This window comes from Thermobia domestica, chromosome 4, assembly GCF_964235325.1.
Source record: "Thermobia domestica chromosome 4, izTheDome1.hap1.1, whole genome shotgun sequence".
NCBI classification, from domain to species: Eukaryota; Metazoa; Arthropoda; class Insecta; order Zygentoma; family Lepismatidae; genus Thermobia; species Thermobia domestica.
This window is the reverse complement of record NC_137457.1, coordinates 38407042-38426460: the sequence shown is the minus strand read 5'-3', so window position 1 is coordinate 38426460 and position 19419 is coordinate 38407042. Positions and strand designations below refer to the sequence as shown.

The 19419-nt window shown below is 35.1% G+C and overlaps 1 protein-coding gene across 2 annotated transcripts in view; it reads left to right on the top strand.

The window, feature by feature from the left end:
- LOC145683295 (brachyurin-like) overlaps positions 1–19419 on the top strand; it is a 787572-nt gene that overhangs the window by 383006 nt on the left and 385147 nt on the right. For both annotated transcript variants that reach the window (XM_081754655.1, XM_081754654.1), the window contains exon 6: positions 18029–18147. In XM_081754655.1, coding sequence (XP_081610781.1) covers positions 18029–18147 — 119 coding nt within the window. The remainder of the gene's footprint in view (positions 1–18028; positions 18148–19419) is intronic.

The following is a 19419-nucleotide window of genomic DNA, read 5'->3' as shown; positions in this document are numbered from 1 at the left end:
CCGGTTTCTAATATTTCCAGTTTTACAATTGAATTTGTATAGTTTACAAGTTGACCGTAGTTTCATACTGTAGAACGATACTCGCTTGTTCTATCATATAATTATTGTGTTATCAAATACTAGGTTTATTACCAGGTACTAAATAATATTTATATATTTTACCATTATAGGACCTAGAAAGTTCGAAGATTATAATTTGCTGTAATGTCATATTTCTATTCATGGATTAAATCAATATGATGGCTTAATGTGGAGTTAATCCTTGGTAGTGAATATTTGTTTAGAATGGAAAATTTTCAGAAATTGGAAGTTTTAAGCGCAAAATTTTCCACTTCACATCACTAGTTGCAGGGATGGTTTCAGTAGAGCAATGAACAATGTACATTTAATGGACGAAACAATGTAAAAGAGGATTCTTTCTTCTAGGGTAGAAAATGTTTTATTTGTAGCAGTACTTTATTTCAAGGAGCGCCAAGTGAACTTTGTGGTGAACAAACACAGTATGCGGTGGATTTCTAGGGGTTCTACCCTTCCCTCCCACTTTCTTCATACCACCATTTTATTCACTTCTCATCATCATCGTCTCTCTTAGTCTCGAAGCATAATCGTGGGACGTTAAACTGAGTATTTCATTTCATTTTATTTGAAGGAGCACATTTCTAACCAGCGATTATCTGAAGAAGAGATCCTTGGGTTATCCGGGTTCGATTCTGTGCCGGACATACGTTCCGCGATAGAGAGAAAAGCTCATTTAAATATAAAACATAATTGTATTTATAATGATTTTCATATAAAATTATAGTCGTAAAATTACACAGTTCAACTTTTTATTATTATTAAATTAAATATTTGCCTTTGTCTTTCGTGACTGGTGGCTTGTGGGCAGTGGCGTCACTAGGTCTAATTTGGGGTGTTCAAGCCTCCCCAATTTCTAACAAGCCCACCTAAAATTCACTATGTTACAAACTTTTAGAAAAAAGGATACTAAGAAAACCTACCGAAATTACAGTATTGACGAATTTGCACCCAAATGCAACAGGAGGTGCACACACACCTTAACATTCAGTATCTTCACAGAGTAATTGATCGTTGATTATTAATATTTTGTTACTATATGAATAGCCCCCTTAAAATATGACCTATTTCACAGGGCAAATTTTAAATAGGTGACTTTTAAAGTTTGATTACTTTATAAGGTAATTAATATTTTCTTTTTTTTTTACTGTATTCTAATATTATTTCGTGCAAACAGGGATGCGCACGAGACACGATTAGAGGTTGTCTCGCCTCGAAAATATGTTGCGTAAAGTGATACCTCGAAAAATGTATTTTTTTTCTCTTGGAAGAACCCTGCCTCGTCTCGAATCTTGTTGAGTTATTTTGAGAAACAATAGCTTTAATTTAATAAAGAATAAAACTAACATGACTATGTTGCTTAAAATTTGCAAGACTGAAACAGTAACCACAATTCTTTTGATCCAAATTCTCGCAAATTTTGTTATGTTCTTGATTTAAAATAAACCTATAATACCGAAAAAATGGAATTTTGGAGTGGTGGGTACCTGGACCCCAAAATGGTCTTTCAGTCACCTTTTAAAAAATCCTAGTTACACCACTATGCGTTGGGTACAAACAGTCAATGATCGTACAGATCACGCCCATACCCATGGGGCCTGAGCTTCCCTAAAATTATGAGTTTGAGAATCAATTTCGTAATGAAGAGTAGTTGCCTTCATTCGTCCTTAAAGTTGCTTGTTTCCGAAGTATGTTCCGTCCTCCATTTATAAATATGGTGTTATATAAAGTCATAACTTCAATATCGTCTTTCTGCATCTCCTATGTTCTTTTCACTAAAAGTTCAATATCAACAAGCGTTTGGCAACCATTCTTTTAGATTTTTTTAATCTATGTTCTCTAGCAATTGTAAATCAGACATATTGAAAGAATGGCACGAAAAGTCAAGCTTTATTTCTAAAGAAATGAAATGAAATAAAATGAAATGTCTAGTTTCACGTCCCACGATTATGCGCCAAAACTAAGGGAGACGGTCATGATGACAAATGAATGAAACTGTGCAATGAAGAAAGAGAGAGGGAACGGGAGAACCCCATGAAAACCCACGCAGACGGTGTTCGTTCATCACAAAGTTCACTTGGCGCGAGCTGGGATCGAACCAGGGACCCCACACACCAGAGGTGAACGCTCTACCACTTAGCCACCGCGGTCCCCTTTAGTTAAAAAAAGTGAATATGTTGTGCGCGTAGCCAAGGACGTAAGCAGGGGGGGATTCTTGAGTTACGGATCCCCCTCAAAATCCGGACTTTTTTCAATTTAGTCTAATTTTAGGTACAAAGTTTAGTATAATTTAGCTTCAAATTGTGTTTGGACCCCTCCCGAAATAAATTCTTGCGTACGTCTCTGCGCATAGCACTCAGAGCTGAGTAAGGCTTTTGGGACTCTGGAGCCGACTATTTCAAAGGGCCCTATGTTACGAATAATTCCAGCACATAACTTTTCTTTGATGTTCTCCACAGCCTCATAGGCTTATCGAAACACCGAGGAGTATGCTGTAACATTTTAATGTGCTCCAAGTTTACAATAACTAGTTTAATTACATTCCATATTAACAGTTAAATGCCCATATACTTCAGTGTAACACATGAATTCCAAATACTAGCCAAATGGTCAACAGCAGAGATGGTCATCCTTCCTCATTTTTCCATCATGTGGGCCGACCTCACCCTCATTTTAGTAGTTGAGGGTGAGGGCATTGGAGGGTGAGGGTGATAAACTAATTGAGGGTGAGTGTGTGGGAGGGTGAGTGTGAGGGCGTCAATGGAGGGTGATGTGTGTGGGAGGGTGAGGAAAAGGCGTCAATGGAGGGTGATGTGTGAGGGAGGGTGAGTGTGAGGACGTCAATGGAGGATGAGTGTGAGGGAGGGTGCGGGGAGGGCGTCAGTGGAGGTGAGTGTGATGGAGGGTGATGGGGAGGGGCGTCAATTGAGCGTGAGGGTGAGGGAGGGTTAGGAAAAATGACAATCTCTGCTGTGACCACAATTTCACTAAGGACAAAGAGATTTTTTTAGTTTTATACTGGTAAGGTTCTAAAGTATGAAGGCTAGGAAATTGCGTTGAACATTCATCACTACTATAACCTGCCCTTTAACATGCTTCATGTTGTTACATACATATAGGGTTTAGTTTGTGATACAGGGTTAGTTTATATTTCCCAACACCAAGGATTCATAAGTAAAATGGCATAGTGCTTCACATTCTACAACTCCATAATTTTCATAAATATGTTCCATATCAAAACTACGTGGAACATATTTATGAAAATTATGGCAAACACTCACCAGTGGAGTAGATAAAGACCCTTCATCACATTCACATATATTATATTATCGATATTTGCTAACCAATTCATCATATTATATTTATTCTTCATATATTTCCTTTCTCTTTTTTCACGTCAATTACACCGTTTTAATACATTTCAAGCTTCATTACTCATTGCATCACTTTAAATACAGCTACGTAGTTAAAAATCACAACAAACATATCAAAAAATAATAAAATTAAATTACCCAAAATTTACGACAGTTATTACAGATATATTTCTAGATTATCATGGTACTCGTGGAAATAAAAGTGAAATTATGAAGAGTAAAAAAAAAAAAAAAAAAAAAAACGAAATTTTCAATCAACAATTGACAGGCCTGTACTGTGTAGGGGAAGAAGCGAAAAAAAAATGTCTCATACCGTGCGATCGACCTCAAACACAACTATCCAAAATTAGTAGCATGGAGCTTCCTTGGTATTCGATAAAAGCAAATAACATTACTAGTTCTGTCTCTCAATGTCTCAATTGAATGTTCCAAGTTCTCTGCGTATGAACGATTTCACAATCAATTATGAGAATGTAAAGTCTCAAATAAAGAATGAAATAAAATAAAATGAGGGTAGGGGTGCGTTGAAAAATAACACGTTCATAGAAGAGGAAAGTGCAGGAAAAATAGAAAAACAAAAGAGATGGCGGTCGTTAAGTGATAAACGAACCAAAAATGTACGGGAATTGTCGATTTTAGGCCGATTTTTTAATTTTATTTTTCGTAATGGGGCGAGCCTAAGTAACGCAGCGCTGTGTGTCTTGTGATCGGAAAGTTTCCGTGCCCAGATCAATACATTTATAGGGAGAGAATAGTCCAAATAAATGTATTAATACTCACCGTATCTGGCCCAACCTATTAGAATTACGAAAGGGCTAGCCGTAAGGTGGGTCGATCGGTCTATGTTTTGTAAATTTCTAAAACAACAAAAAGCTGTTCGATATCCCAACGACAAAAGTATGAGTTGAGGTAAGAAAAGATTTTAAAGAGACTATGTTCGAGCGGGGATAACCATAACATATACAAAAATTGTACTAACGTGTTGTTTGCCAAATTCTTGTTAGTGGCTATCAGTACACAATGGCGCCAACCTGGAAGTGACGTGTACATTTCCATCCTATCTGATACTAGTTTAAGGAAATTGAAGATATAAGTGGGGAGAGGACAACGACACTCTGGTACGGAATTACAAATTTTATTAAAAAGAATTTCTTTACAATATTATTCACTTTTGTCCCATCCTTTACTTGCGAACCTTAATAAATTTTTCATTCGACTAACGACTGAGAAAGAAAGAAAATAAATATTAAAAAATTCTAGGGGGCTAAGTCACATTAATTAACATTTTGAAGATTAATTAGACATACTTCGGTCGTATTACTATCAAGAATTATCTACTTTAATCCGTAGGTAAATAGAAGGTGTTGAAAATTTATCAGTATTTGAAATAAATTTCCCTGAGAAAATCATTTCATCGCCACCTTAAACATTTCACAGATATTTCTATGTAGTCACGCTTCGATTTCTTAGACCAAGTGTCACTCAGAAATATATATATATATATTTAAATATAACAAAATATCCTCACTTTGGCAATACCTACCTCGTTAACGCCACGACAACAAATGACTAACGCTTCCACAGACGCCCTTTCCCTACAAGAGGGCGCTGTGAATGCATAATCTAATTTTATACTGATAAAATTGAAACATCTGAACACTGAATTTCGTACTGAAGCAAGAATAATTTAATTTTTGTGGTTAAGGTTTCTGTCCAAAATGTATGAAACCAAATAATTAATTGCATAAATATAACACTAAACCGTCCTCCACTCACTCACACACTCACACACTCACTCACACATCCACTCACTCACACAACTATACAACTACTACACCATAATGACATCAATTACATAAGGCTACACATAATGTAAATACGAATCACTAACCAGAATCTACACGTACAAAGCAAATGTTTCATTATCCAAATAATACGGCTCTGAATACATAATGTAAATATTTAAAATAAATTTACGGAGGAAAAAGTTTGGGACCAATTGGCTCGGAAGTTCTCACTAAATCATTGCTAGGTTCAAGAGTACCTAATATATTGTCCTGAAGAAGATTACCGTCCTGAAGGGAGATGAATCTTAGCGCAATTAACCTACATTGTGGAAATATCCTGCATTATGGGAGGGACAAATCAAGATGGATAGAAACCCGGTTGGAATTTTAAACTAACATAGTGTTGACTAACTTAGCACGTCTCAAATTTTAATGCATCATGTTGGGAATCTCTTGAACAAACACTCTACAAGTTGGGGATAGGGGCAGGTTTTTGCTAGTCTGGAAAACAGAACATTTTGATAAAAATTAAAAAGAAAATGATGATGACAAACTCCTCAACCTCCTAATCTTGTCTGTAATAACTAACACTTTTACTCACAGCTTGAAGACTGAAAGTTAAAATATCCAAGTTTAGTCCAAATCAATTCTACTCATCCGTCACGGTGGCTGAATTACTTCAAAATCATTACTTTCTTTCAAAATAAATTTTGGATTCTAAATAATGTTCACTGATTACTGAAATATGTTACCTTGAACTAGTAATGTCTAGGATCACAACTGTTTCTGAACTACAAAGTATATTACCGAAGTAGGAAGACCAAATTTATAAAGTCACTGCGTCGGAAGTCAATCTTTTAATGGTCTTTTAATGGTTGATGATAGAAGACACGATCCTACCTCTCGACCAAGATGAGATGAGATTTCTCAGCGAATCACAGCCAAGGAAAACAACCTCGTGACTAACACTATGACGCTACTAATATCTGGCAAAATTTCTGATTTTTGGGAATCCCAGAAGGGCGAGGGGGTTCTAATTTATTTTATTAATTTTATGATTGGAGGATTATTTAAGAAACACTTGTGTGTCTGTTCTGACAGATGGTTTGGAAGAAAACAATTATAAACCAGATTTTTACACATTGTTGTTGACCAAATAAGGAAATAGACATAGAGAAAATTTAATTACTATTTAAGAACACAGAGAAATATTACCAAAAATATAAATTCGGTGTATTTCTGTTAGTTATCATTGATTTATATGAAGAAAAATGTAAATTTTTAAAGTAAAATGAATAAATTTAATAAATAAATAATTTAATATTTAATAATTTAATAATTTAGTAATAAATAATTTACTGTGAAGAGCCATTATTATATAGGGTGTTCCATTTCTAATTTCGCCATAAAGAGGAAGTATTATACCTATGTGTAATAAGTATATAACAAGCATCCCGCCGAAAAGAAGACTTACCTACTGGAACTTTCTCGATAAGATATTCGTAATCAGCTTTTTGAAATGAATCCGGTAGATCTTTGCGCCCTCGTAAAATTCAGAATTATGAACTCCAAAAACGGAAAACACATATTAAATACGAAAAATACGATTTTTCTGTCAATTATAGAAACAGCCCCCTGCCAAAAAACTTTACGTACTGGAAATTTCTCGATGAGATATTCGTAATCAGCGTCTCGAAATATATCCTGTACACACTTTTATCATCGTAGGAGGATTTTCACGCCGACCAGTGTAATTACCATTGTGTTCTGTCAGTTTCGTAAGCTTGCAATTTTTGGATGGGATCAACATTGAAAGAATTACAAATACAACATTAGAACATTCTGCTATGTCAGTAAATATTAACAATGATATATTATTGTACTTCATCCGTTTTTATATTTGATTGGTTTTATTTTTTAATGTTCCCCAGAGATACAGATTGCCTTTAGAAATACTGTTGTTCAGTGATAAGAAGTACACGTTTCTAGTCTCTAGATATTTCATTTTGACCATCTATTCCAAATCGAAGTGCCTCTAATACCAAATTTTATTATTTGATTGTTTGGGCTTCGAAAGATATTTTTTTTATTTATCAATCATTTAAGTCATCCATGTATCGTTATATGGTTATTCTTATTATGTAGTTTCTTCGGCATATGAGAATTAAAATTTCATATACTGTATGTTGTCATACAAGGTTTCAAACATTTTATCGACATGTGGGTAAGGTTATCAGTTTTATTTATATCCTTTATTCCGTAAAAATATTGTAAGAAATCAGGTTTGTTAGAGTCATAACTGTTGGTCTGGTTGGTATATTTTAAGTTATTATTTCTTATAAAATTTTATGTACAATTTAAATAAGTGAAAAAGTGCCACATTATTTATATTATGTTTGCATATTTTGTACAATTTAAATAAACGACGAAGGCTTGTTTAACTATTTGAGGTACAATTTAAAGTCAAAATTATATAGTATTTTTGAATTAATTTTTATGAGCAAGAATAGATTTTACCATTCTAGTAAAGGAAGGAGAATTATATTGAAGTCTGGGCGGTCTTTTAAGTTGTGCTACTATATTTTCAGATTCGAATTGTAAAAAAAGTTAGAAGTTTGTACCTTTTTTAACAACCAGAAGAAATTGTATTCTATTTAGATAGACAATAATTGTTGTGATATTCCGTTAATTTGAAATCTCTGGATCCATAATCTAGTTTGTTATGACAAAGAATGAGAGAATATTTAAATAATTTTTATAATTAGGGCTATCTCTCCGGTCACTGAGTAAGACTCATTGTGATATAGTTTGTCTTATGTTCAACACTTTATAAGTCTTTAATAGCAATTGAGAAGTATGTCCAAATTTCCTCTTACAGCAACTAAATTGTTGAATGTAGAAAAGCACTATTCAAGTAATTAGTTAGAAACAGTTTTAAACTTTAAAAAAATACACTGGTAAGGTAATATTACAAATTAAATTGTGTTCATTGCTTGGTTCATTATAGGAATCAAATGCAGAATGCAAGCTAAAATGTAAAAATGAACAAAAATAATACTAAAAGGATGCGATAAGGTACCTATATAAAAAACCCGTTTGACTTCCATACTAATAAGGAACCACTAAAACAAGTACGTTAATTGAAGAAATTGTACCTTGGACTTTTGATACCACAAAAGTATAAGAGTTCAATAAAACTATTCGTATCTAATAATACAACATTTTATAGTAAGTTTAATCATGATAATTGATGCTATATCTATCATGTAAAATTAAGAAAAATCTAAAGTTATGAATGTACTCCCTTCAATTTAAATGCGATTTTTATGAAAAATTGCATTAAGGTGTCTAATATTAAAAATAAATTAATAGATAGCTTAAATAAAACCTAAAACATTACAGGTTTCTATAAAGAGTAAAATTTGGTATTTAATATTTACATTACTAATACTATTTATACATGCACTTACGCTTTATTTGTCATTTCAAATAAAAATAAATTATTGGAAATGCTTTACAAAAATGAGAAATTTTCCACAATAACAAATGTGAAAATAGTGCTACAAAACTCCCACACTCTGAAATTATCACAACCACCACACAAATTGACAAAAAATACATAGAAAAAGCTCCCACACTCACGAAATGACTAAACGACTACACAATCGGCCATAATTCTCACACAAGTGGACAAATCTTCCAAATGCCTCGATCAAAACACCCTTGTACATCTTTTTATTATTTTTAGCGTGTGAAACTTATAAGACGTGCAACCAGGATCATTTCAAAGTGTGAGAGATTTGTCCGATTGTTTGGGAGTTTGGTCCATTTGTGAGGCGGTTAGACAATTTCTCCGTGCGGGAGTTCTGTCCAATTCTGTGGGAGTTTCGTACATTTATGTGGGGATTGGGACCGTTGCTATGTACGGCTGATTTGTCCATTTGTGTGGAAGTTATCACCGATTCTGTGGGCGTTTTGACATATCTTTTGTGTGGGAGTTTTGGCTGTGGGAGGTTTGAACGTTCGTGCATTTGGGAGATTTTCCTGGTTATACGGGAGTTATGACCGACTGTGTGGGCGCTTGATATTTCTTGAGTATGGGATTTTTGGCTGTAGGAGTTGTGCCCTAGATTCGAAAAAAGTATAAAATTCTCAGCTATTTAAAATCCGAATTTGATTTTTTTCCAAAAGATAATAATCCGCCCAATTGTTAAAATAATTCTACTTCGTATATTAGAATGGTACAGATTAGTACAAAAACTGTAGAAAAGTTTGGTTTCAAAATGTACTAAAATAACTAGGCGAGCCTTCTTGATGTTTGGAAATGGCATAAAATGAACAAAGACTATAAAAATAATATAAGTATTCTTCGCTTATTTATAAGGTAATCAATATGGTATAGGTAAATTTTAAAATAAAGATTCGCACAACAAACATTTTAGATTTGCCCATCTTTGTTTATACAAAAATATACAAAATGAAAATATCGCTACATAACTAAACAGACAATTTGCCATTTATTTATATTGAACAACATTTTGAGATACATAAAATTCCACTTTTAAAATGTTGCTCTTCCAATAACCGAAGTGACATTTTAATAAGTTTCCCTCTTCGTTTTATTAAAGGTACAATTTATGTTGGTGATACAAAATGATTAAAAAAATCTCTTAGCTAGTTAAAAATCATTTTCTTTAAAAAACGTCATACTACAAGAATTGGTCTATATTTTCTAAAAATGATTTTCCTTCATTTATTAAAGAGGATATCATATTTGAAGACATACGAAAACTAAATGATTCACAAAATATAAAGTGGCTCTCCTTATTATTTAAATGATACAAAAACGGCTCTATAATTAGTACAAAAAGGTGCAATAATAATACAAAAAAATTGAGCTAGTTGAGTTATTTTCTTATTTAAATAATTCATTTTTCTTGATTGGCACAAAATATACAAAATAGTGCAAAATTCAAATCTGAAACCAATGCTCCAACTAAATTTGGAAATGATATTTCTTACAAGCAAGGTCCACAACGAGGCAGACTCAGATCCGACTCAAACTTCGCCCACAGGACACATAATGGAAAAGAAGAAAAATGAAAAATTGGAGCTGCCCAATGCCAGAAACACCGGAGTTATGCTCCCCAACATAACGCACCACGCGGCAATATGATATAAGATAAACGTCGCAAGATGCCCGTTTAGGTCGAAATCGGAAAGGACGAGAAGCACCGAGATGATACCAAGATACCTGATATGGTTTAACAAAGACTTGGCCACCATCTTGAATGCCGTTATCGTGAATATATCGTAAGGTGTTGAAACATGAAGGATGTCTTGTGAAAGATCGACGTCGGGTAGAATTAGAAACTGAAACCAATGCCCAAACTCTAATAACGTATCGAGCATGGTATTAACGTGAAGAGGAATTCATGCGAGCAGAGTATGGAAAAACAGCTGAAGTTATGTTGTTAATGCGATGAAACAGAAACGGCCAATGGAACCCAGAACACGTGGATGATGCGACAAAGAAACACACACGCACACACATAGAGAAAAACATATACATTTGAGTTGGAATGCTATATACACACACAAATATATATACATTGATATAGATATATAACATTGTACCTATTGTTGAAAATCTCGGCAGTAGTGGTAGCGAGTAAAGAAATAAGTGACACACAGCTCTCGCAAACACCAAGCACATTTGATCACAGAAACTTCTCGGCACTCGTCTTTACAACATTCACGCTGTCGTAGATTGAAACAAAAGTCAGTTGTGTTGTACTGGAAAGCAACGTCCTCTGCTAATCCAGCTAGTTTCCACCCGCATTGATGTGTCATATGAAATCGTGGACAATATTGGTTGTGTACCAGTGAATGCAACTTAAGGACGGTGTCTCGCTGGTAAAGGTTCACGTTTGTATGGTCACGCAATGCCTCCGAAATCCGTCGTACCATGTGTTTATACATACGGAAGTAATACAGATCCAACGGTTGGCACTGCGAATTAGTTTTTTCAGGTATAATATGGATGCGAATATGATCGGCGGTGAAACCACTTTCATAAAGTAGCCTTGCATATGTGTCTCTGTCCTTGTGAAGTCTATATGAATCTAGCAACAGAAGGCGTTGTGTGTTGGAAGCATCTGCTGCTACTTGTGGTATTACGCATTCTTTGATGAAAACCGAATACACTTCCCTTGTCATTTTACCAGAAGGCGTCCATAATACCACTAAATTTTTCGAACATATTGTCCTGAACCCTAGTACTTAAAGCTACGGGTTCCTGGAGAATGACAAAGAGTTTATCCGCCACCACCCCTGATTTCGACAACAACGGCACCACAGTGTACGTATGCGTTGTTGCATGCACAGAATGGACACAGCCCTGAATGTGCGATGATCCTCTTCTGGCTAATGTGCACCCACTTGTCAACTCTTTCGCAAAACGGATTCATCAGCATTGAATATATTTGCATTCTCAAACCCCTCCATGATGGTCTTGGTTTCGTCACGCCACCCAGCAATAATCAAATCAATATCCTCCTTGTTGCGTACATACTTCATTTTGACATATGACGTGATTTTAAGGCTCAGGATATTGTTTTGTTGTTTGAGTGCCCCAATCCATCTGTGACTAGCATTGAACGTACAGAGACTACAGTTCAGAGCCTGCTCCTTTGCCCATAATTTAAGATCACTGTCACGGAAAATGCGGTTATCACGTCGCGCAGCTATAAATTGTTGCAGTACATGTTCTGTGATTTTGCTATACACTTCGCGTTTTGTTTTCAAAACGCCTTTGTCGCGTTGTTCTTTCGATTTAGACAGTGTTCTCACCGAAGGACAGTTGCGGAATCTGTGTTTCATCGAGCGATATGAACGATGTGCGAATGTTTGACACCCTTTGCCTTTTACGTCAAGCCAGTAGTGTAACATGTTAACTTTGTCCTCTAGCATATAATATTTTGTATTACCTTCGTTTCCATTCGGTTCATAGTCACTGTCGGACGAGAACGGTGTTGCCTGTGGTTCGGGCGAAGAAGAACTCCAATGCAGCGTGCTGACACCACTATCCGCGGCATCCTCTTCACCTGTTTGGGAAGGACCGGGTTCGTAATCATCAATGTCGAGAGTCTCATTCACATTTACTTCTGTTACATCCTAGTTGTTCAAAAACTCCATCATGTGTTCAGCTGCTTTTCGTTCTGCCACTGTCGGTTCTGTCGATAGAACGTACCCTTGTTTTGAAAGCTCCCTTTGTATAACTAACACCACATTGAGAGGGTTCATATTTAAGGTCTACACTGGCGTTTTTAGATGAACAATAGTGCGGACACATTTACTATACAGAATATTGCGCGTTTTGACTCTCGTATGCCACAAACACACTATCACTTCTAGCGGGCTAGCACGTGCTGTCACGCTCACTTCGTTTCATCTGTGCCAGTGAAACCCTGAAACACAATTCGAGTGCTCTTACTCTGTGGTAAATTAGCCCTCTCATGGGAGATTGCAACAACTCATAGAACTCGACTCCGCAGTGCTGCCTTTCACTGATATTGTGATTCTGTTTGGGACCGTCGAAAAACAAAACATGAAATGAAATCTTTGAGCTTTACGTCGACGGTTATGCCGGTTAAGCTAAAGGCGACAGTGATGATGAGAGATGAGTGAAATGGTGGAATGAAGAAAGTGGGAGGAAACGGGAGAACCCCGAGAAAACCAACGAGCACGGTGTTTGTCCACCACAAAGTCCACACGGCGCGAGCTGGGATCAAGCTGGAAACCCAAGTACCAGAGATGGACGCTCTACCACAGAGTCACCGCGTCTCCTGTCGAAAAACAGTCTAGCATATTGCGCAAAAGAAAAGAAACATTCGTAAAGAAATGTAAGATAGAACATGGTTGGGCCTTATCACCCATGCATACTTTGATTCAAATACTGTTGTTTAAACAAACGTAGGCCTAAATGTTTATTGTTCTCACGAAACAGCAGGAAAAGTGAATAAGAAAAGTACAAAACGTTGCCCAGGAGTGAGTTTCGTTCCAGGTAGGTCCTGCTTTTGGTAACCAATCCAATATTATTTTACCTACTCTCCCGATTGAGCTGCCTTCAAGCTGTTTCACAATTGATAGCCCCTTGTAGTTCCTGTATTCTTCAAACGAATCGCGGGTGTAACTGTGGTTTTTACTGTACCAAGCCGGGTCCCAATATCCTTGAAATACATAATGCGCCAAAGCGGAGACACTTCCATGTAGAGACTCTGCTACGTTTACTTGACGCGCACCATAGCCGTGGCATGTTACCCAATGCCGTGGCATCTTCTGTCCTTCGCATACACGTTTGTTTTACCCGAGTCTTCTGCACTTTCATCATTCCAACATTTCATTCATTTCTCATAATCACCGTCTCCTTTAGCCTGGTCGGCATAAACGCGGGACGTAAAACTAAAAACTTTCATTTTTTCTTCTACACTTCATCACGTCCTCACCATTACACATATCTTTTTCGCGATTACATCATTGATTTTCATTTTGCATTTTACCTTACATTGATATATCACACATCTTACTTCTCATTTCAATACCTTACGCTATATCCAAGATCGTGGGTTTTAAGAAGGCCGCCAAAACATTGTTATAACATATCAGGTATCTTTTTGGTATCATCCCGGTGCTTCTCGCCCTTTCCGTTTTCGACATAAGCGGATATCTTGCGACGTTTACTTTAGATCATATTGTCGCGTGGTGCGTTATGTTGGGGAACATAACTCCGGTGTTTCTGGCATTGGGCAGCTCTAATTTGGCATTTTTTCTTCTTTTCCATTGTGTCCTCTGGGCGAAGTTTGAGTCGGATCTGGGTGTGCCTCGTTGTGGACCTTGCTTGTTAGTTTATTTAAATGTTACAAACGTTTATTTAAATGTTTTTTTAGTTTACAAAATAATACAAAATTCAAATTATCAAAATGATGCATTTCAAATAGTCAAAGTGCCTAAATTTTTAAAATGTTTCATAGTTTATTAACTGTAAAATGTATAACGGGACAGATACTGGTCATAGTGATAAATACTCAATGCTTTCCCACATAACGGTATGTTTTTCCTAACATATATTGGATCAGATTCTGAACGTTCGATGCTGCTTGTATTTCCCCTCCTTCTGCATAAATGACACTATTAAGGGCACCGGTACATCAGTTACTCATTTTTGTTTTCAATTGCAAGACTATCTTTTCACAGAAGTTAAAAAATCATGCATTGTAAAGTTAAATAGAACATATCTTTAGAATTACAATAACAAGTTAAATTTCGAAATAACCATTCTTTGCTTATTTAGGGGGCCTAAACCGTATAATTTCCTATGCAAATTTCATGATCGTCGATTTTATCATTATGGGAAAATGATTCAAATCCTTTTAGAAAACGGCCTACTATGTGGTTGCAATAAGTGTAGAAGGCCACCGCCTTTCAATGCCCTCATACCAAATATAAGAACAGATCTTTACATATTTTATCGTTTAGGAGATTATTTTTCAGGGGTTAAACAAAATAGGACATAGTCTTTTTTGTAATTGTTACATAATATCCTGTATGTTGCGGTTTTTCCACATAAACTATTTGCAGTGTAAATACCGAAAACTTTAAACAATATTTTAATACGGTGTACAGTTTACGATTTCTGTAGGGTTAGATATTGGAGTTTTGACATAAAGGTTAAAAAACATTCCGGTATATGGTAGTCAATATCCCATTGCTAAATGTGTACTCCTTCCGCATGATTTTTTTTAAATATTACATTTTTAATAGGCGTGTCCCATATACACTATAAGAACTAGATAAACATATATTATATTCGTAATCAGCATGTTACAAAAATTCCATGTATCCAGTTTTATTCTAATCTTTTAGATTTTTTTCTAAAAGGCGTATCCCACATAAACTATAAAAGCTAGGTAAAAAGAAAAATATATTCATAGTTAGCAAGTTCCGTAACCACAATATACCAAGTTTTATGCGAATTTGTTAAAATTGTTATAAAGGAGCGTTTTCCACATACACTAATATAATAATCGTAATTAGGATAATCGAAAATAACTATATACCGAATTTCATATCAATCCTGTATTATAGTGTTTGCTATGCTATGCCACATAGTAATGTCGAAAATATGTTCTAGCCTTAAGTAATTTCTTCAATGTTAAAAACAGTGTATATAGGCTTTTTGTGTAAGCTCTACTGTTATATAGGTTGTGAGAAAAGGCAGAGCTTTTTTTCTAAATATTCTCTGTTATGTTAAATAAGGGTTGAATTAATACTTCTAGCCTTTCTTGTGTAATCTCTGCTATTTTATATAGAATTTTAAAACATAGGGTCATGAAAGAGAACGAGTTATATGGGGTAGCAATGTCGTAAAGGATTATAGAATAAAAGCTTTGGCCCAGTGGTTTACAGAAAGACTATAGGAAGAAATACATTTCTAGCAATACATCGGCAGGGCTAAAGTGGGCAACCTTCTTCTGTGCGGAACTCTTTCATTGAGAATTGTAGACACTATAAACCCCAAGAACATATTTGTGTAGATTAACAGTTACTTCCTACTAGTGTCAGATGCAAACTCATATGTCTAACAAGCACAACAAATTTAGACTAAAATTTTGGCTGCTTGGAGATCATGATATATATATATAAATAGGATTTCCTACCTGGGAAAGAACCAAGAACGAATCTAGGTTAATATATTGTTCTGAAGCTGATGGAACTTTTTCTCAACCGAGTAAGGAATGTTACTTGAGAACACATTTTTACAAGTAGAAAATTAGCGGAATGTTTGAAATAGAAACAGACGACCTTGGTATTATGCGTCGAAATAGAAGAGAAATTCCGAATTTGTGCTTGAACCAAAGAATAAAGGATATGTTCAGTACAGATTTATATGGAGATCAATTAGAAAATACAATAACAGTATACAAATGAAAACGCGAAAAGAGTGTTGCAGTTTTGATTAAATGCATAACTGTGTGACAATTTCAACGGGTAGAAAGAGAAAACCCAAGACAGTAATCTATTATAATAACACAAAATAGTTTGTTGATGTAATCGAACAAATGCCAAAAAAATACACAGTAAAATCTAAGAATAGGATATGGCCGATACATGTTTTCTTTAGTGTTCTGGACGTAGCATGTTTCAACTCATGAACTGCGTTGAAGGAAGGAACAACAGAAAATCACCAGATGCCGATTTTAGAGAGAAATTATCCGGCATTACGAAAGGGTTCTGTTTCTAAGGAAGATAGCGACAATTTCGCAAAAAGGAGCAAAGGAGAAGGACAGAAGAAGAAGCAATGTCAAGTTCGGTTTGAAACAAGAATAGAACTATTGATTACGGTCACAAATGCAAGAAGGCTGTGTCTCGAAAATGTGTTGCATAGGTGAGGAAGTAGCTGATATGTAATATAAAAAAGAAAAAGAAGTACTCAAGAATGAATAGGTATGATTTTCCGCATTTTTTAAATGTTCGTTATATGATTCAGAGAAAAAAAAATCACTAAATGTAAAAGATGCAATTAGAATATTTGTGTCGTTACTATATAATGTAAAAGTGTATTCTTTGCAATGCAATTATTCCTACAAGTTGAAATAAACATAATTCATTTTCGTGTAATAAAACGTTCGAAATAATATAATTAATTTGGCTGTATTATATACAGTGTGTGCCAAAAAAGATCCAGCTAAACCAATGTTTACAGGGGCGGTAGAGCGATCACGTGATTCGTGAAAAATGGATACTGTACCACGAATTGTACGTATTTCTCCTTTACGTTTTCATGCAACTGTCCTATGCGCGTACTTACAATGTTAATGTTCTATTTACCATACAACGGAGATACTTTTTGTTTCACACCTATCCCATATAAAGAGAACGAATCACCTAAAACCTATTGTAGCCGATTAAACATAATCAATTAAGACTAAAAGAACGGAAATATAACGAAAATAGGATATATATCTCTTGCAAATTAAAAGCTGTCAAAATGACGGTTCGGTACTTCTAGGGACGTAAAAATGTTTATCCTTTTAGTGTTAAGGATGTACTAAAGTGGGGATGTACTAATGAAGGTTATGACTTAATTTCGCATAATGTTCACTTTGACACTGGCAAGAAAAAGAAATGGGAATAGTTTTATACGTTTAAATGCTCTTATAATTGCATATATAACACACTTTGAAGTTAAGTTGATAATATATCTTTGCGCAAGTAAGTGGAATGGAAAGATGTGCTTGATTAGATATTTTAATAAGCAGCCATGAATCGTGAAGTAGTTATATTTCTTTATTATACTTGTAGCTGTTTAGGCTAGTGGACTGATTTTAAACTCGTCCTAGTTTGCTTGAGTGTTAATTATTAGTTATAGTTTATAGAATAACAATTACTTATAGAACTGTCAGTTATAAAACATCTAAGTCGTCGGACGAATAAAGTACAATCAATATTATAGTTTCTAAGTTTCAGATGAAGTCTAAAGTCGTATCTCATGGTTTCTTTTGTTTATTTACTATGTATTTCATAAGTTTTTAAATATTACAAATGTGCTGTTATTACACAAATACAGTAAATACACCATTTGGAAACATCTCAAAAATGAATTTCAAATTACACAAACATTACTATTTTAACTTCAATACCTTACAAATGTTTACAGGCGAAAATTCAACTAGCTTACTAGTACCAATTATAACAATTAATGTTACTACACAATAGTTATTTTTCTTACAGTATTGGTCACCTGGCAGTGTATGACTACGCATTAATCAAATTACTATACCCAGCTAATTTGACGTGGGCCGTAAAGCCTTTCCCAATTGAAAACATTCCAATCCAGCTTCCAGAACCTGGTAAGAATTGCAATTTTTACTTAAAAGATTTCACACAGTAAGAACTTAAAGTGATGTCAAACACGCTATTCACTGAAAGTATTAGTTTAGATTATTTACAATAACCAATAATTACATAATAACAATCAAAATAATAATAATAATATCAAGCAATACAATGCTAGCTTAATTTTTCAATATTAATAATTATTTATGAAAACAGAAGAAAAATACAATAATAACTTAGGCGCCTTTACTATGCTATGCACGCTCCACCGAAATTGAAATGAAATGAAATCTTTCAGCCTAAGCTCATGGCATGTGGCAATTTTACCGGGGTAACACACGGAAGATGTGACGCTTGTCCATGGTGAATAATGAAAGATCGCAGACAATAAAGCTGCTTCAATAACTAAAACACTTACTATTATACCTGCATAGACTGTGCCTTCAATACATTTATCTTTAGTTATGTTTCTTCCATGAACAATTTCAGCTCGACGATCTGGTACAACCTATGGTACCTCATTTTGGCTGCTATGAAATCCACTTCTTGAATCTGTAACAGTAGTGATTCGTCTTCCTATCCAATAGGTGTCCCTGTAATGACACGTTCAGCTATTCTACTGACACATGTCACTAGAGTTTCACATAAAACACCGTTTCTCTTTTTTCGTGATCCCAATTTCAGCTCTATTTCTGGCCAAATACGCACTGCTTCTCGTTAAACAGGATGTTTGCTACATACTGCCATAGAGCAGTATGCTCCAAATATGATGAATTATCCACTAGGATTGTACAATTTTCCGCCACATATGACTCAGCAGACTGACTTAGCAATCGTGGTCATTTTATGAAACTTTAGTAGTCCCAAGGATAGACCGTGTTTGTTTGTGTCTATTCGGTAAGCAGGGATGAGCACGAGACAAGATTTGTAGCAGTTTCGTCTCGAAAATGTGCTGTAAAAGTGATGACTCGAAAAATGTACATTTCTCTATTGGAAGAACTGTCGGAAAATGTATATTTGTCAGGAAAATTCTGTCTCGACTCGTCTCGTGCGCATCCCTATCTCTAGGAATTTGAATTCAATTTTGCAGTTTCAGTCTCTTCCTTTGACCTGAAGTTCTAATGAAAGTTTTTGTTTATGAAATTTGTCGTGTTTTCAGTTTCGTTATATGCGAAGCGTATTACAGTTTTCCTTTTTTTTCCAGAACAGTACTCTTTTTCCTTGTTTCAATTGTCGTCTGTCTGACTGTTTTTTTGTTTTTCATTCTTTTCCAGGATAACTGAGAA